General features: G+C 41.3%; 1 protein-coding gene across 1 annotated transcript; it reads right to left on the minus strand.

Annotated features, from left to right (window-relative positions):
• Positions 1–18,678: 18,678 nt before the first annotated feature.
• On the minus strand, positions 18,679–20,579 carry LOC131109177 (uncharacterized). The gene has a single exon (XM_058060868.1). It carries the CDS (start codon positions 20,063–20,065, stop codon positions 18,890–18,892), a length of 1,176 nt encoding a protein of 391 aa, XP_057916851.1. The 5' UTR covers positions 20,066–20,579; the 3' UTR covers positions 18,679–18,889.
• Between the last annotated feature and the right edge of the window lie 324 nt (positions 20,580–20,903).

A 20,903-nucleotide genomic window follows, 5' to 3' on the forward strand; every position in this document is an offset into this window, starting at 1 on the left:
TTTGCTACAGAGACTCAACAAGATGCTTGTTTGCTGTCAGCATTTTAAACTGAGGACTGGAGCACAAGTCTTGTGCTGGAAGACACAGCCATTCAAATGAAAGTGCACTTTGTATGTGTTGTAACTGTGTCTATGCTGCTGTTGTTGATGGAAGTAGCGTAAGCTCCTGGGGCTAAATCAATGCTCCTAGGAAAGAAGTTTCAGTTTTTCTTTATCACAAATAAGGCAAGATACTGTTATTCCATATCATCAATGTACTTGTCAATGCATGATCACAGCATGTATATGAAACAATACAACATTGTTACAGGTTATTTTTTTGTTAGAGGACTTCGTAGTCAAAATAGGTAGGTCTTAATGACCTAAATTGTTAGCTAACTCATACTGATTCGTTTTCTTTCGGTAGAATGCACAGAAAAGGGAAAGAAATATGTGTTCTTGTTTCACAAGGATTGTGAATGGCAGGCAAAATCCCCCAAAAGGTGCAGTTCCCCTTTAAAATTCAACATTGCAAAATGTAAATTCTTTGATCAGCAGTGTGGTGCTACTCACTGTCATAGCTTCAACAATCAAAGCTAATACATTGCATTAAAAGTGAAGTGGAACAAAAACCAGATAAATGATAAGACTGAGGGGATTCTCCAAGTGTGATGAATGAAAGTTCACGAGTGTGTGATCAGAAGTGAGTCAAATGATGCATGACTCAGTGATGTGACTTGTGGATTATTTTAGGGGGTGGGGGGCAGGACCAATTGGCCTACCATGACAAACAGAACTAAGGAAGAATCCATTGCATTTTAGTGCAGATCCAACTAAAGGACCATATATTTGCCCCACTTGTTAATTATTTGGAACAGCCTTTACTTGAATCAGTGAATAATGAATTAGACTGAATGACTGAGGAGCCTTCCTTCCCTCCTGGTTGTTCTCTCTGGGGCCCTCATGTGGCCTGATGAGTCACTCTTGCTTTGTACCCTCATTAGATATGAACATGAGCCCTCCCAAACTAAACAGAATACACAACATCAACAGAATTCTTTTGAGATTATCTCCACTTGCTCAAATTTGTAATGCACTGGTCTGATGTAAACATGATCAAAATAATTATTCAGCTTGACTTTATCATGACTTATTATCTCTTGACTTTGTTATTTTTATTCATTGCAAATATTTGTAAAACCTCCAAGAAAAAGAAGCACAGCAGGGCTCGACAATAACGATGTACCGATGGCCCGGGGCAAGTTAAAACAAAATTCGGGCAAGTAAATCCAATCAGTGATATTCCCGTCGGGCAAGTGCACTTTAGCATGCCGTACTGCCAAGAGTTTTTTTAAAGCGGTTCTTGTTGGGTGTTGGTAAAACACGGACTGCGTAATTCCGCTGATAATTTGCAAAGGAATCCTTGCAAATCTTGAAATGGACCAATCAGAATCGTTTATTTAGACCGCGGTCCGTAATCCACAGTCCGCGTTTTACCCACACCCGTTGTTCGCGATCAACCAATCAGCGATCGTTTGACTACGAAAACATCCATCATGGCGTCGCTGCCAACATCGTCTAATTCTGAAGGAAACAGCAAAAAGTGATGAACCAGTGCCTCCTAAACAAGTATTTTTTTAGCGGCAGCAAATCAAATGAAGGCACAGGTGAGTGAATCACATTGCTGTGACAATTTGAAGTGGTCACAATGAAACACCACCGATTAGATCCAATACCAAGTGCTGATTTTGCACAAGCTACAAAATCTAGCGCTTCCATTTCTCTGTGGATTTTTCTCACCTTTGCTTCACAAATTATTGTTTGACCATTGAGCTTTTTTCTGGATTAAAAACACTTTACTAGTACACAAATGTGTCTATTCAATAATGTTTCATTGTGGTGCACAACTTATAAATATCACTGCTTACTACGACTACGATGTGTAAGGTATTATTTATTTCATTATTGTATTTATTTGAGATTCTCATGTGATGCCACAAAAAATTACATGATATCATTATGGCAGTCTTTTCATTTTACATGGGGCAAGTTCGGGCAAGTAGTTCTCACCTTAAGGATTCCCCATGGGCAAGTCATTTTTGTTTTTAATGTAGAGCCCTGCACAGCTTATTTAAGTCTAACCTAATAGTGTGTTTACTTCTTGTGTTTGACATGGTAAATCCATCCATCAATTTCCTTTTACCGCTTATCCTCATTAGGATGTATGCTGGAGCTTATCCCAGATGGCTTTGGGGGAGAGGCGTTGTCGTATAAATATAGTCGTATATTTATTTTATCTAGATAATTAGATATGAAGAGAGACCATAACAACATACCATAAGCAATTGGATCCATAATGACATCAATATTAGTTCACAAAAATCTAAGTTTTCCAATTCCAAAGAGTCCCTATTTTTTCTTAGTATCTGGAATTATTCCATTATCTGGATCAGTCTTTGATATTTTGTAGAACCTGTTGGAAACTTGTGCAGAATTTTTTGACCATTTCTGGTGGAGTTATGTGACCAATCTTGCAGTGTTAAAGAATCTTTAAAAAAAAATTCCTGGATCCAGATGGTGATCTGGATCACCTCCAAAATTGGATCAGTTCTTTCATTTCCCATTTCTGACAATTACTGAAGATTTCATCCAAATCCATTAAAAACTTTTCAAGTTATATTGAACACAAACAGATACATGTGGGCAAAAACATAACCTCCTCAGATTAGGTAAAATTATGTCATTTAGTAGCATAAAGTTGAAATATTAAAAAACATCATATATCATAATATTATAAGAAACAATAAACAAAGTTGTCATTTTTGGAAAGGGGAAGAAGTTAATACAGGAATAAATTCAAAATATTATGGGAAAAAAGGTATAATATTACAAGTAGGAAATTTACAAAGAGTATTTCAGAAGATAGTTGAATATTTGCAAAATTTGAAAAACAAACAACAAAAATGGTCGAAAAAGGAGTTATATAAAAGTTATAAGGTCAAGTTATATTATTCAGTATGTTTCTCCTTTTGGTCTTATTCCATGTTGTTGTAACATATTGCACCGCCTCTTAAACTGACTTAATGTTAATATATCTGTTCCATAATTGTACCTCACATGCTGACATTTTAAAGGTTTTTAGCATTGTAACATTAGCATTGTAATGTGGTCAAAAATATATACAGTGGTGTGAAAAAGTTTCCGCACTTTGTGATTTCCATTGTTTTGCATTTTTGTCAAACTTAAATGTTTCAGATCTCCACCTGTTGTCACTCACTAATATTTAAATTCGTTTGACAAAAATCAGTAAAGGCGCAAACACTGTATTGTTGACAACCCCCCCCCCCCCCCCCCCCGCTCCACTCCCATTACAATAAAAGTGACTGTTGGAATTATTAGATTACATTCAGTGCCAGAACCCTCTCTGCACATTTTAAATTATACAATGTATAGATATAGATGATATATGAAGATCCATGTACAGATGGAATCAGAGTCGTGGTGTAGAAGTTATATATGGTTAACATTGGCGTCTCACAGCAACCATGGTGTATCAAAAGACCGTCAAAAAGTGCATTTGAAGAAAAATCATTATCAGTGAAGCATAAAGACATAACAACAGGTTACATATAAATTGTGGGTATTTTTAACAGTCGTACATGTATGCTGAACATTTTACCTCTATTACCACATGTCACGTATAAATTATAACTGGCTTTGTGTGAATGAGAAATATTTTGATCAAAATCCTCCAAATCAGATGTCAGGCCTATGTGTAACCATGACTGTGTTAAAATGAAGATGAATTGAATGAAGGATAAAGCCAAGCTCCCAGTGGCTGACTAGCCACAGTGCAAATAGTGACATGTGAAGTGCAGTGACAGCAAACACGGGCATCAGTGTCACAATACGGGACAGGAAGTGTATGAATCAGTGCAAGCCAGCAGCCAAACACACACACACACGCACACACACACAGGTCAGCAGTTCAGATGTGCTGAGCAAACAGTGTGGGCCGGGGCCAACACGGGACACAGATAATCATCTGATGGAGACGGACACACAGCGCAGCACTAGATTTAAAGCTGCTTCTAAAATAAATCAAGGTTAAAAGGCTCTAATAGACAGAAGGGACCATATGAGCAACTTGAGTGGGGGGGACTAGTGAGCCGAAATATGAAGCCAGCCTTTTTGGGTCTGGTCTGGAGACAAAAAGATACTTTCCTTCCCTTCATTATGCAATGATCTAGTTCTGCAACAGGAATTATGAGATCCAGTCTTTATGGCTTTCTTTTATGGCAATGAAAGGAATTAACAAAGCGCTTCCCTGCTCCAGAAATGGTGCTGACTGGAGGCTCATTGTGATAAATGGCACAAGAAACAGCTGCAGGCTCTTGTTTTGCAGACTGGTGGGGGAAACCCAAAGTCTGAATTTTCACACTGCAGCATCTCTGACTGGCTTTTTTAAAATAAAGGAAATACAGTACAACATCGGTTAAGGTCGAAAATTTCTGCCAAAATTTGCCCCTGTTCACATACATTTTAGGATTAGCGTCTAAATATGACGTGTGTCTGGTTGTGTTATTAACACATGATGTGAGACTATCAGTGTTCTTTTAATCACTGAACATTCTTGTTAGCAGTTGATGAGCTCGCTCAAGTGGAAACAGGAACTGGAAGTCAGCTCTGTCGCCTGTTTATGATGTCATAAGCAGTTGGCTCTGTAGTTCTTTGCTAACTAGTACAGTTATGCCACATAACTGTTTTATGTGTTTAAATTTTAACACAAACGCATTTCACACTTTTACAATTATATATCACACAAACAACAATTCCAAATGCCTATATATGATGAATGAAAGTGATAAATGTGTCACGATCGGGCTTCACCCCCTCGTGACAGCTTTTTAGTTTTCGTCTTTTTCTCTGTTCCTCGTTCGTGCCCTTATTTTGTATTCACTTCCTCTGTTGCTCTGTTCTGTTTTCCGTTCCTCTCCACTTTCTCCTGCACCTGTTTTCAATTTGTGATTGCTATTTAGTTCAGGTGCGCGCTGCTTTGTTTGTCGGTTCATTGTCTTGTGTTTGAGTTTACCATGCTACTGCGTCATCCTGCTGCATAGTAATAAATATATTATATGGGGTCGAACCATAAAACTCTGAAGCCGCACCGTGACAAAATGGCCATTTAAGGTGACCTTGATTGTGGCAGAGAGACTAACGTGGACACAACTTTTGGACAAGTGAATTGGAAAACACAAAAATGGTGTCTTCACTAGAGATAAAAGTGAAAGGTAAAAGTGAAAAGTCATTTCATTCATTTATATGTATTTAGAATTGTTTTCTCCATGTAGAACTTAGATATTAAAACGACAAAAATGTGTTTTATTTTAACATTATTGGCTTTCTGGAAGACAATAATTGGTGTTATATTATTTCGTATGAGAAAAATTACGTACATTTTGGTTGAGTCTGACCTTCTGGAGCGGATTAATGATTCTAACCAAGGTTCCACTGTATGAAAATTCCGACCATAAATCAAGACGTACTCAATGACTATTATTGCCATCACTAAAGCCTAATTAACGTCCAAGTTCCCAATGTTGACTTCTCTCATAGCAGACATCTTTTTTCATTTGGTTTTGTTATAATTCCATCCATGATTTCAGTATGGGCTAATAGTTCCCCCACAGAAGCTCCTTGTTGGAGGCGCTAATACATCAAATGTGTCTCTCCACCCGGGAAAGTGACCCAAGTAGAAAAGTAGAACACATATGTTACTGATTCCACTTCAATTTCAAAACCTGGGTCAAGGGTTAGTCTGGCATACCCATCATCTGACATCTGCTCTGACCTCTGACCTCATCACAGATCTGTGTACACACATGTTTCAGGGTTTGTGTCCAGTGCGAACTCAGCCCCCAGGGTGTGTTATTCCCGGACCCGGCCTTCGTGCATCCTGGAGGTGCTGATGAAAAGACTTGAGAGGGGTGATTCATGCGGGCCGAGAGGTCCTTATCCAACTGATGAAGTGGCTCAATGACGCAGAGAAGCAGTATGTGCCAAGAAGGCTGATTGAAGAAAGACGAGGTGGGGAAGGAGATGAAGTATGAAAGCGAGGGAGGTGAAGTCCTCTTCTTCTGAGCTCTCTACTGCTCCTCCTCCAGGGGATGCTTTAGCCCAAACTGGGTGAGTCTGATCCTCATTAAGAAGCACGGAGAACATCAAAGACCAACCACAAACCCATCACTCAGGAGCACCCACAATCCTCATGATCCTAAAACTCGACAGTACCCTTCAGTGTCAAGTTCTGAGGCTGGCGCTGGGGGCCAATTGGTTCCCGAAGGTCAACTGACTAATACAGTCTGTTAGAAGTGAAACGTATAGCAAGCAGATATATACATACATATATATACATACATATATATATATATATATATATATATATATATATATATATATATATATATATATATATATATATATATATATATATATATATATATATATATATATATATAATATATATATATATATATAAAAGCTAAAAAAGCATCTGGTATCACTCAACGTCTCAGCAGCAAAGAAGTAAATATAAAATTCATCACAAAAGCAAGTAGAGCCTAAAAAGTGGATGAAGACTGGAGCTGGTAGAACACTGGCAAAAAACCCTAAAATGAACTGACAAACTTTCCCTCCTCAAAGTGAGCTGTCCTACTCAAATAACAATAAAAGCAAAGTCACCTCAAGGTCATTGCTTTTTATCTGAGTGCCAGCAAAACAACAGCATTCTGCGATCAGGGAAGGAAGGCCACGCTGAGCTGTTGAAACATCGCACTTTACACTGGCGACAACTTAAGAGCCCTTAAGAGACATACTCTTAATCCAACATAGAAACAGATGTTTCGTGTCTCCACTGTCTCAAGTGTCTGCACCCAGTGTCCTCAGTTGGACACACACCACATTTCACACTTGTCCTGAGTGGACATCACCTCACATCTGCACAAGTAGACACTATAGTTCAAAGTACTCCAAGTGTAGTCCAGTTTACTAGATTTGAATAGTAGATGACTACGTTGCATTCCATTCTATCTAGTACATTGGTTCTCAACTGGTGGATCGGGTTGTTCCGATTCTGATTCCTCTTTCCGATTGCAGTTCCTAACGATTCTCAATTCTGATGCTTTCGAGAGTAGGGGTCATAAAAGTTTGCATGAGTTTCAATGAAGGTGCTCTTTTTTGGAATAAATGTCTGAACTTCTCTGTAAATTGTTTAATGATATGAACTTTTTATCGACTTTACTATGAATTTCTTAGAAGGCATAAAAATGTTTCACTTTGCTTAATTTTGATAAGCATGGACCGGAATCGCATCTCTGTCTATCTACTTATATATATATATATATATATATATATACATATATATATATATATATATATATATATATATATACATATATATATATATATATATATATATATATATATATATATATATATATATATATATATATATATATATATATATATATATATATATATATATATATATATATAACCAAAAGTATTTGCTCACCTTCCATGACTCACATGAACTTAAGTGCCATCCCATTCCTAACCCATAGGGTTCAGTATGACGTCTGTGCATCTTTTGCAGCTATTACCGCTTCAACTCTTCTGGGAAGGCTGTCCACAAGTTTGAGGACTGTGTTTATCGGAATTTTTGACCATTCGTGTGAGGTTGGTGAGGTCACACACTGATGTTGGTGGAGAAAACCGGGCTCTAAGTCTCCGCTCCAATTCATCCCAAAGGTGTTCCATTGGGTTCAGGTCAGAACAGGCCAGTCAAGTTCATCCACACTAGATTCTGTCATCCATGTCTTTATGGACCTTGCTTTGTGCACTGGTGCATAGTCATGTTGGAAGAGGAAGGGGTCCCGCTACAAACTGTTCCCACAAGGTTGGGAGCATGGAATTGTCCAAAATGTTTTGGTATCCTGGTGCATTCAAAGTTCCTTGTCATTCATGCTAGCGTATGCTGGATCACGGAGTCACAGAGTTCATGGAGCTAGGGTAGTAGCTAGACTAGCTACTGTTGCTAGTAGCCCCGCCTCCACAAAGAGGCTAAATGAGATGAGGGCCCACTCTCTCCCTTCATTCCACTTATAGAACCGATGCTCAAAGACAAATGCATAGTGAACCCTCATGTCATCCAGTCTGTGTGTCACAAAGAGACGAGCAGACATACATGCATATCAATTAATCATAATTATTGTCCTGTTTTTTGGATTGTTTGATGAGTTGATTTATCCATTTACGTGACAGGCCTATACCGCATCATACTGAAAGCTCTTACCAGTATGAACAAAGGTGTCAGTCTAAAACAAATATTATTGGTGCAGCTCATTAGACGGTGCAGGTGTGCCTACAATGAAGTGGCACATAAGTATATAGAAAGTAAGTCAAACTCAAAAATTTATTTTTAAATTGGATACGGTACAAAAAGATTCTTTGTCTTCAGATTACAGTCAGGAGTGAAGGCTCAGTGGTCATCGGCATGCTGCTAATTAGCAGACTTTCCCAGGAACAAAGTGGATTAAACCAAAGTGACCTACAAACTTTTGCAGGAAGTGCCAAAAAAAGTTTATTTCCTCATTTTTACATGTTGCTGGTGAAGCAGTGCTCATTCGTTTTCTCACAGTGAAATACGTAGAAAGTAGTCCTATCACAGCACACTCTGCAGCGTTCCTTACCCTCATCAACACCCGCTTGCTTCCTCATGCTTAACCTCCCCTGTTACACTGACAGGACAGTTGCTTGCTGTCAATGACCGCAAGAGTGTTTATCAAATGTAGCTTATCAAATGTCTGTGTTGTGTCACTGAAAATGCATGTTTATACAGTCTCTGGATTGCAGTGGCAAGCAGTCTATTTGGTACCTGGGCCTTCAGTAGGGACAGAACCAACTTAATCCACCTCTTAATACCACCATCACATCACAAGCCATCAATAATATACAAAAAGCCAACATAACAATGTATGGCATGAGAGAGAGGGGCATTTTGCAAGTTGGGGATGAACACTGAAACATCTGTCCGGATGTTCTAAGGATGACAAGGATGATGTCCATCAGCTATCTCATTATTGAAGTTAAACTGCATGATTACTGCTGGCTGTAACCATGCCAAAACATCATCAGCAAATCTCACTGTTCTCTGAACAAGGGGCCGTCCTCCACAACCACACCTATACACACAGAGGGCTCAGCATGTTACATTCACAGACAGTTGGAAATCATGATCACTGTACATAACTGCAAGTTGCAAAATTAATAAAGCAATAATAATAATAAAGCAGATGAAATGTCACCAATTCGCCTGTTTTCTGCTAGCAACTTTTGCTAACACCCAACAGTGATTGCCAGTGTCTGTAAATTTGGCCATCAGCCAAATAAAAGAATTACTCGGTGATAAAGGTTTCAGACAATTCACGACAATATCATCTGGAGATGTTCACAAGCAATATACAGTCATGGAAAAAAAAGATTAGACCACCCTTGTTTCTTCACTTTATTTCTTCACTTTGATGCCTGATACAACTAAAGGTACATTTGTTTGGAGAGCTATAACAATGATAACATAAATAGCTCACAAGAGTTTAATTTAAGAGATGATATCTCGCAACTTACATGGTTTTCTTGACTTTTCCAAAGTCACTGTTTTACATGAATAACTACAACATTGTATTTCCAACAAATGTTACTCTTGTGAGCTATTTTTGTAGTAATCGTGATATTTGTCCAAACAACATTGAAATGCAAAAAACTGAAGAAAAAGTGGTGTAATATTTTTTTCCATTACTGTATTTCTAAGAATGTGCCAAGAAATGTAATACTTAAACAAAATAAATCTATTCCCCTAAGATGTCAGTTTCTCCTCCTCTGCCAACCATGAGTGTCACATAGCTCGTCAAACAATTTTTCCTGATCCACCAATCAGAGGCCAAACAATGCTGATGTTATTGTGGGCATCTGCTCGTATCATTTAAAAGAGACCTATTATGCTCAAAACACTCGGTTTTCAGAGAGTGTTGCAAAACTTTTCCTTTGTGATGTCACAGAGGAACGGGCTTCCTTATGGGCGTGGCTATAGGCCAGATACACGCTCTGCCCCCCCAAGCTCTGCTTCTCTGTTTACGTTGCTAACAATAGCTTGTAAGGGAATGCCACATTCATTTACAATTCCTAAAGACATCACTATCAGGCACAAGTGGTTGGAGTTCCTGAGTCTCTACCAGCAAAATAAATGCATTTTAATCTGTCATAGGCATTTCACATTTCACTGAAATGTTTAGTGAACATGGGACAGTATGCAGCTAGACTAGCCCACAAACCTGCTGAAGCCCGACGCCTTTCCAACATTACTTGGTCATGTGGAAGAGTCAGAAGAGCAAGCAGTAAGTAACAATTTATCAATGCCCTAACTGTGTCTAACTTATTTTGTGTAAGTCATGGAGCAAAAGCAGTTGCCTGTGTTGCATTATGTGTGGAGTGTGCATACTGTACAGGGAGCAGGGTTTCATTAAAGACAATAGTGTTTCCCACCACAGTTAGTGGCTCTACCTGACTTTTTTAAACACTGGTAATCCTGCAAAAAACGTGTAATGACAACATTAGATGTTACCGATACTGTAGAAAACGCTAAAATGCTAAAGCTACTTACCATTGAGAGATGTCTTGAAGTAACCTCTTAAGCCAGCACTTCTGATTGTGTTTACAGACTTGTACTGACTTACGAAACATATCTGACTTGTTTGACTGAAAACCCTGACAGGTGATTCTATCCCACTCCAGTACTGGAGGTGGTAAATTAGTGGGTGCCAACTACTAAACACAAGTTTTTTTATCCACTGTAATTCCCTCCAATACAGAGGTGTCCAAACTTCACATAAAAATGTGAAGATGTCGAGGCAGATATTTGTCAATCAAACTATCCAGTGCAGGCAAATACTATATGCTAGGAACAAAATATTGGAACAAAACATCTTTTTATGTTAAACAGCCATGGCCATGCTTTGGCATGCCATGACAGGTGATGACAAAACAAACAACAAAGGTCACTCTATATCTTCAACGGGCAGAAAGTGGGATTACAACAATTTGATCGGGGAAACAATGATTAGTTCAAATGCCAGAGTTCTTTTGTGCATGTTTGTGTTTGTGCCAGCCGAACTCTGCGGCAGCAACCCAGATCTTTTGATTGATTTGGAAAGTCATTAAAATCTCAGTTGGTGGCCACAGTGCTTGCCAGCCTGGTGTTTGACGACATGCCAAACATAGGCCTTGTTATCAAACATCCACCCATCAGTGTAGCTCCTCCCACTTATAGGCCAACTTGCTTTTTTTCCTTGAACGTGACCTCACTGCAGCATCAGACCATTTGACTTTTCACTCCTCCGTGTCCACATCAATTGCTGTCCTTGTTTAAGCCAACAATGACACCACAGCTGACAGCATGTCTCATTAGTGATTTGGGAGAGCATGCAGAGAATGTTCTAACTCTGGTAGGAGCAGAGAAATACAACCAGGTCATCTTTAATTGCCAATAAGGCAGCTGAGATATTTCAGAACCACCACTCGGGGGTAGATGAATGACAGCTTGTTGCCATCTATCACAGAGCAACCCCCCTCTGTGTATTAGCAGGCTTTGGATTCCTCCCAACTTGAAGTGAACGTAAACATGATATAAGTGTTTACTCCTGTGCTGATCCCACAGGCAACAGGACTGCAGCGGAAGTGCCCTCGACTGATAACGAGCCTTAAGTGGCTGCTGCAGCTGAAAGGTCCATGTGTCCATTTGCTGCTGAACAGGTGAGCTTCATTATTTCTCCGCTCCCTGACACTGCTTTGAATCATCTGCTTTGTTTGTGTGTGAGAGGGCATGAAACACTTGGGGAACAAAATGTCTAAAAAAGCATCTGGTATCACTCAACGTCTCAGCAGCAAAGAAGTAAATATAAAATTCATCACAAAAGCAAGTAGAGCCTAAAAAGTGGATGAAGACTGGAGCTGGTAGAACACTGGCAAAAAACCCTAAAATGAACTGACAAACTTTCCCTCCTCAAAGTGAGCTCATTCATTCATTCATTTTCTACCGCTTTTTCCTCACGAGGGTCGCAGGGGGTGCTGGAGCCTATCCCAGCTGTCTTCGGGCGAGAGGCGGGGTACACCCTGGACTGGTCGCCAGCCAATCACAGGGCACATATAGACAAACAACCATTCACACTCACACCTATGGACAATTTGGAGTCGCCAATTAACCTAGCATGTTTTTGGAATGTGGGAGGAAACCGGAGTACCCGGAGAAAACCCACGCATGCACGGGGAGAACATGCAAACTCCACACAGAGATGGCCGAGGGTGGGGACCGAACCCTGGTCTCCTAGCTGTGAGGTCTGCGCACTAACCACCAGACCGCCGTGCCGCCCTCAAAGTGAGCTGTCCTACTCAAATAACAATAAAAGCAAAGTCACCTCAAGGTCATTGCTTTTTATCTGAGTGCCAGCAAAACAACAGCATTCTGCGATCAGGGAAGGAAGGCCACGCTGAGCTGTTGAAACATCGAACTTTACACTGGCGACAACTTAAGAGCCCTTAAGAGACATACTCTTAATCCAACATAGAAACAGATGTTTCGTGTCTCCACTGTCTCAAGTGTCTGCACCCAGTGTCCTCAGTTGGACACACACCACATTTCACACTTGTCCTGAGTGGACATCACCTCACATCTGCACAAGTAGACACTATAGTTCAAAGTACTCCAAGTGTAGTCCAGTTTACTAGATTTGAATAGTAGATGACTACGTTGCATTCCATTCTATCTAGTACATTGGTTCTCAACTGGTGGATCGGGTTGTTCCGATTCTGATTCCTCTTTCCGATTGCAGTTCCTAACGATTCTCAATTCTGATGCTTTCGAGAGTAGTTTGCATGAGTTTCAATGAAGGTGCTCTTTTTTGGAATAAATGTCTGAACTTCACTGTAAATTGTTTAATGATATGAACTTTTTATCGACTTTACTATGAATTTCTTAGAAGGCATAAAAATGTTTCACTTTGCTTAATTTTGATAAGCATGGACCGGAATCGCATCTCTGTCTATCTACTTGTGGATGTCCAACCAGATACGCGACACGTCTTGACTTTCACTTTGTTTCGGAAAAATAAACAATAGCCCATAAAAGAGTGATCGTTCATGTTTCAATCTCATGTGACTTTCTGCCAGTTTTGTTTACATGCCTTGCTGGTGGCATTTAACTTAGCTAGCTCGTTATTGAGCTACAAGTAGCTATTATGTTCATGGAATGAGTCAACATTGATCATGTTGCACTGAGCCGACCACTCTTCTTTTTTATCAGTTAAGCCAAACTTTTTAGTCGCTTTTTCTTTGTTGGCGCTTACCAGATGGGTACTTCTTGGTTGGTGTTCACAGCTATTTCTGGTTGACGACGTGAACATTGGAACTAGGAATCAAAAGAAGAAAATGTAACGATCCTGGGAGAATCTGAATGTTAGACCTGGTTGCCATTGATGCTCAAGACTCAATGTCCAACCCTATGGATTGGGACCTAAAAGTGGGTCGCCCAGCCGTTTTCAGTGGGTTGCAAGTATTTACCTGGGGAAAAAAATTATGCAATGGCCCACTGTCTGTGAATGCACCTCATGGTCTTGTCTGCATTATTCACTCGCTATGCCGCTGCAAGGTGTGTACCATTTTTCTGGGCAACCATCCAGCTACGTGGAGAGGAAAAACATTGAGTAGAGATGTAACAAGAGCGCACATTAGAGAGAAAAAAAATGGGTACCGAAAAATGCAACCACCATGGAAAATGCAAGTAAATAAGGATTACCGTATTGTCCAAACTATTAAACACCCACCAAATTTAAAGAGAAAAAAAGATTTGTACATAGCCGCAAGTGTCCATGTCCTAACAATGGATATTTAGTACACAAAAGATTTAAACTTTTAAATAAATTAATGGTTTTTCCCCCCAAACAGTGCCGAAGAGTGCGTGGAAGTAGCCTACCAAAAAAGTAATTCATCTTCTTCCTGCGTCTTCTCATAATTCCTATATCACACACTTTGTCAGTCTCTCTTTCATTGTCACTCAGTGTCATTTTCGTAACAAGGCGAATTGGCCATACAGCTTGTCCTGTGCTCTTCATCATGTAGTAGTCCAGCCTTTCAAAACACCTTGGTGAAATTGTGACACTGCTCCATGCTGTCAAGATTTGAGAAAGACGCTGTCAAGTTGAGAGAAGGTTTCTAGATCAAGTGCCTTTAACTTTGTGCATTTTCCATGATGAGGGTGTGTGCATTAAGCGCAAAATGTCTGTTCTGAAGCATACAAGATGTGACATTACGTGACCATATATCAGTCGCAGAGTTCAAGGAGTGAGAAAAAAGTACACACTTATAAACCAAAAATGACACTATATTTTCTGTCTATCATCATCTATTGACATGGCTATTTCTATTTCCTCTTGCTACACATCATCACATCAATCCTGTTAGAAAACCATAACCATATGTAAGAAGAAGTTGAAAGTAAGAATTCTGACAGTGGTGTATCTTCCCAACAAAAAAAAATCCACCAGACCACACTTGAACAATGATATACTGCATTACAAGGACGACTGGTAAAATGACAAGTAGGTGGTTGCTGTGTGAAACAAAAATAACAACCATTTACTCTCTGGGCTTTTAATTTGGATCAGTGGACAAAGTCACATGATTAACAACATGCCGTACGTCTGTTTTATAAAGAGCAAAGTGAGCGGCTTCCTGCAGACGAGCAGAAGAGTAATTGATGGCGTCACAAGCCCTCCTGCCCACTCCTCTACTGAGTGAGGGGGAAGGCCATGTCTTCTCGGTGCTGTCCAATTGGGATTTACCCTGTTGACGCGTGCCTCGAATACCTCAGAGATGATGAAGCCTAAATGTGCAGCTGTCTGGGTGTTTAAGGCGGCTTATTGAAAGACATCATGCTGCTTTACCCATCAAATGCTAAGATCTGCCTTGTCTCGTGTCTTGTAAAGGTTCTGTTCAGGACAGATCACTCAGAGCATCACAGACTATACGGCTTGCTCCCGTGAACATCTTTCATTATTAAGCCTTTAGGCGCCAGAGTTTTCTTCAATACAATATTCAGTTTTATTATATCAAATGGTTGTAGCTTGAAAATGGTTACAAATAAATGCATGCTGTAAATGAGAAAAAACATCAGTATGAACCAAAGTAAATTCACTCATCTACTTTTCATATTATGACGTCAACAGGATCGGAAATGGCCAGATCCCTGTCTCCACGATACCCAACAAGCTCATCAAAATGTCTGATCCACTTGTCATAGTCTTCCTTGTCTCTCACGCCAACACAGGCATCATCATCATCATCATTTACTGCGGGATATTGAACACTGCTGCTTTCTATAAAATTAGAAGTGTATTTCCTGCAGCGGTGTTTTGACCGCCCGTGCTACATGCAACGTACGATGTGGATGTCCCTTCCTGCCACCCAGAACACTATTAAGCTCCAAAAATGTGCTGCTTTTTGATGACACGCTGTCATTGTGTGTTGACGCGCTGCAGCAGGCAGCCGTGCGCTTCTGTGTACAGCAGAATTTATTTTTTTGGGGGGGGGGTGTTTATTCTGGGTGGCTTGGTAAACTCACCAGTGTATTTTTTACTGCAAAAATGACCACTCCAGTGATTATTGGGGTTATGAGTTATGTTTTTCACTGGTTGGGGTGAGGGGGCTGAAGATAATATTGTCTCCAAAATGGTGGAAGGTGGTATTGCAACTGACGTTGTCGTTCCCCTTACTCCCTGCCCTTCATCACCCAATCATGCTGTCCTGTCCACCCCTTGTCTCACTGTATCGTGTATGGATGGAGGATTGCACAATTTCACTTCTGTATAAGTGACAAGATCAATAAAGGGCCATCTCATACAGTCTGTTAACGGCATGCAAGGGCCACAGGTGCTTTTGCGGCCCTCTAGGTGGTGCTTTTGCGGCCCAAGACCTGGGCCCTATGGTTAAGAATCTCTGCACTAGAGATTTTTTTACTTTCATTAAAAAAATCTTCTCCAGTTCAGCCAGAGCAGGACAGCTTCTAATCCAACTTGTAAACACCTTAAGTTGCCCCCTGCTGGCAGGGAAAATCTACCTGCCTGCCGCCCACACACATGACATGAACACACAAAAAACACACAGCCACAGGATGGCATCATGATCTGCACACTCATGATGTGCAGCCTGCTGGAGGGGGTGGGCTGCATCAGAAACTTCCCATCAGCTGTCATTGATCACCATGGAGATGAGCTCAGCTTACTGCTTCCACACTGCAGCACAGCCAGGTACGACATCTGCCTGCCTCTCCAAAACACCAAAGGTGAGATATTTAAGAACACATCAAGCCATGGAGAGGTTTTCTGCAGTGAGCTCAAGAGCTCAGTCAGTCAGTCATACTGAGAGTCAACATGAGAGGACACCTGAGAGGAGCGCTGGCAGGAGCATGCAAAGGGCAGCTGCCAATTCAAATGCTTGTGTGTGCGTGTGTTATAGTGCTCACTCTCTCGCAGGGGAGTATCTTCAGTGGGAGGGGGAAAGGAAGCTTTTCTAACTGGTTGGCTGCATGTGTTCTTGCCTTCAAACTTCAATTCTTTAATTATGATCTGAGGATTGCATTGAAGACCCGAGTGAGGATAAGCGGCATACAAATGGGATGGATGGATGGATGGATGGATGGATGGATGGATGGATAATCAGCCCCCCAAAAAGAGCAAACACAAACATCATAACAAAACTAAGAGTTGCAGCAAGGAGCTAACGAAATTAAAGGGATTCGGCAGAGGTCTGAAGAGGACATCTGACTTCAAAACTGCTGCACCATATCTCAACGACTTAATGATATATTGAATATATAACAGGCATCTTCTCAGCACAGTTCTGAAACCAGCTGCATCCTCAAGAGTCCCACTATCATGTATTTCACCCCATTATTGATTAGTTATTTTATTATTATTATTCAATCATTTATAGCAACAGATACATACTTTAATGAGTAAAGCAGCTTTTTCCAAGACACTGTTGAGCAATGTCAATCATTCCATTGATGAGGATGATTGATATACCTGCAGTGTCATTCTGGCTCTGCTCCAAACATCTCAAGAAGTAAGAAAAAGAGTTCCTTACTGTGAAATTTCCCTCCTCCTCTGTGGTCGTTGTTGGGAAGGTCCGCAAACTGCACACGATGCCTCGACATGTCCGTTGACACCAGCGTGAGGTTCTGATGCTGCTCTCGTTCTTGCTCTCCGTTCTTTTTTGGGGTGGGGGTGGGGGGGAGTCCGACAACTGAACTTCACCATAGACCAGATCAACTGAGTCTGGGCGGCAGCGTTCTAATGCCCTCGCAGACACACTCCGCCCTGGCCGCGATCACCTCTGCTCCCTCCTTCTCCAACATCGGGGACGTCACCCGAGCTGCAGATGTAAACATACACGTATAAATACAACTACCATACATACACAGTATCAAATACTGCCTTTCCGAAAACAATTATGACTGTCGGAGAGCTATTCGTCGAAGTTCGCACTGATACTGAGAACCGTTATATTTTCACTTTCTAATTTACAGAGCAGTATTTTTCAGCCACAATAATATCAACATTAGAAATACTTCTCAAACTTCTCAAACAATCAAAACAGAAACGTATTATATTAGTATAGTGAAGGCAAGGCAGCCATAACTACAGGTTGGATTTCTTTAGGCTGTACAGGTAACCAAATAAAGTGCTTGTTTTAAACTTCTAATATACATTTGCGTCATTTTTTTGGAAGTAACAAACTTCCACACAACTTTTCAGAGCACACCCCAGTTGTGAGGTACTTTAGAGAAGAAGAAAGACGAATCAAGTGCTCATCGTTTCGACTTGAAAGTTTGACAATTGAGGTCCGCCCACTTAGCAGCCTCTACATTGGAGCCAACGAGGCCACCTAGCGGAGGGAGAGAGAAATGAGTGCAATTTTTCCAAAACTATAAAGTCCAAATGAGTCACAGCTCACATGCTTTGATAGCATTCCGGAATTAACACGAAAGGCGAGCTTCCTTCACATTTAAAACATTTTGGGGGTTGATTCCGTGACACATTATTTGATACTGCTGCAAAACATGAAGTTTAAACTCATTGTGGTACTTGTCCACTTCCTGTTGTTATAAATAACACATATGTAGACAGTATGTGTTGCATGAAATACCACTGTTCAACTGTAAGGAAAACAACAAATATTTAACAGTATGTTTTAAATATCTTTTATGAAGGAACGAGAGCTCTTTCTGAATGTTCTGTATTCCTGTTTCAATGCCCAGTGAGGACAAATGGCACAGAAAATGGAAGGATAATTATAAAGAACGTAATTTGACATGTAATAACATTGTTTTGCAATCCAACCAATTATGTATGTGTGTATGTGTATAATCACAATGTTACAGTCGATCCCCCCCAGTTGGAAGTCCTTGTTCACTGAGGCTAAAAATATAAATGTCTGTTGTCGCTGTTCACAAAACTCTCAAATATGAGCGCCAACCTGACCCAAAAAACACATTCTCCATGGAGATACTGAACAAAAACTAAGAGTCACAAAAGGGACAGTTTTATTTGGAGTACTAAGATAGAAAACGTGACAAAAATATTTCTAAAACTCTTGTAAAAGTTTTTGTGCAGGAATAACGAAACTCGTAACCAAACAGTCCAAGCTCATTCCGCTCACATCAATATCACGCATCCTCACTGTCATACGGTTCATCTTATTAAAAATAATCATTTAAGGCACACATTAAGGAGTCATTGTCAATTCACGCCGCTCCATTCTTCTCAATGTACATTTTGGACAGAGACGCCGCCATGGACATGGCCAGCTCCTCGTCCCGCATCCTCTGCATTTGAGAGCATCTGCACCAGTTCTCATATTCTGGGTTGTCCACACGCGTGTCCATGAGGACATCATAGTGTCCGTTGCTCAGCCAGCTCAACCAGACGGCCGGCCTGGTCACGTCCTCCTGGCCCAGGAAGTGGACCATGGTGGAGACGGTGGGGCTCTCTGCGCTGCCCCCCGTGGTGAGGTGGATGTTGACATTGAGCATCTGGCTCATGGCGAGCAGCTCGGGGTATCCGGCCCAGGCTCCGTCCTGCGCCGCATTGATCAGGAACTCGCCCACGTCGCCTTCAATGATGGGGTTGAACTGGTCCAGGTGGTCTGCGATGTGGTGGACTGTGCGCTCTCTCAGCTCGCTGTGCTGGGCCTGGTCGCCGTAGGAGGCCTTGCATACGGCCCGGTACAGACAGTTGCCATCTGGAATGATGTGGTACCTGAACTTGTTTTTCTCCTGGAGGTACTTATTCTGAGTTTCCACCTCTGCCAGGTAGCGGGCAACCTTGTCACCTCCTCTCTGCTGCTGGTGGGACTCCTGCAGGACACTAAGCTCAAAGGCCCGGTCCTCATCTGTTAGGTCACTGCATCCCTCAACAGGCTGGACCTCCACCTGAGCTGCAGAGGCCACAGGCTCATCTTGGTGGAATGAGACCGACCTGTTGCTCCGTACTTTGTCCTCAAAGAGAAGATGCTTGGTGTCTTCCAGGAAAAGTTCATCTGTTCCGTTTCTGAGCTGATCTATAAAGTCCACCAACACGTCAGTACCAACTGGATCCCCTTGAGAGACAGGGGAAGGAGGCTTGGGTACCCTGGTGATGTGGACCGGCACCGCCCTCTCCACTCCGTCCGGTTTGCGTATCAGCAACTCGGCAGTGGTAGTGAAGTACATTGGCCTTGTTGAAGAGGCATCGTAGCAAGAAAAGGCGGGCATCTTGGTGGAAGAAGTATCCTCTCTCACCTGATCCTTGTTGGCACTGTCGAACTGTGTCGGGGGCGGTGTGTCTCCCTCAGGTGGACTCCTGGTTCCGCTAGACAAAGTGATGGTAAGTTTGCTGGATGACCTCGGGTAGTGCGTCAGGGCGCTGTTGAAGAGCTGCATGTCTGCAGGAGTCCTTTATAGCAGCCAGTCACAGCGCGATGACGGCCACACTCCAAAATATCCTCGCTTGTCATCGGCAGACTCGCAGAGGAAGGTTCTTCCTGTTAGCGAGGGGGGACACTGTCCACTGGACACTGCGCCACTCGCGTCACTCGTACGCGGGGTGCCTCCCTAATTTTAGACACTTAAATGAAAATAGATCTGTGTGGCAGTACAAATCAAGTAACATTTGACGACAGCTATCCGGTTTCCGTTTTGGGAATTTCGAAACAAAACACCCGTGACCACAGACCGTCTGAGTACGAACAAATAAGTGACATATTCTTCAAAACGTACAGGTGATATGGTCTACTATAACGTACAAATGATTTAAATGATTTGGTTCTGTTACACGATACAATTTGTTAGGTTTCGTGTAAAGAAAACTTTTAGTCTGAAGGCACGTTGCTTCACTGTTGACAAACACGTCCACACCACGTCCGGTCCAAGTGTCAAGAATGCAACAGTGGAATGGAACTGTGCCGTGACACAGTAAAGCCTGCTTGTGTAATACTTCACATTGCACATATGGTTGCCTCCTTAAAAAATGCACTTGTTTATAATGTGAATTAAAAGTAACAAAATGGCTACTTACATGATAAATATGGGCAATAACACATCGTAAGTGTTTTGTATTGCCGTCACTATGGTGATACTGGTTATTACTGACTACTACAGGCATGTATGCATGCGGATATTTTTAAGACGTCTGAAAGTTGTTAGGTTACCATGTAAATATAGACATTATTTCATTGTATCAACATTACCGGAATGGGGTAGCTATTTATTGACACATATA

Source organism: Doryrhamphus excisus, chromosome 21 (genome assembly GCF_030265055.1).
Source record: "Doryrhamphus excisus isolate RoL2022-K1 chromosome 21, RoL_Dexc_1.0, whole genome shotgun sequence".
In the NCBI taxonomy this organism is placed as follows: Eukaryota; Metazoa; Chordata; class Actinopteri; order Syngnathiformes; family Syngnathidae; genus Doryrhamphus; species Doryrhamphus excisus.

What these genes read in the sequence shown, in the direction of transcription:
- LOC131109177 (XM_058060868.1), bottom strand. Translation starts at nt 20,065, where the DNA reads ATGCAGCTCTTCAACAGCGCCCTGACGCACTACCCGAGGTCATCCAGC.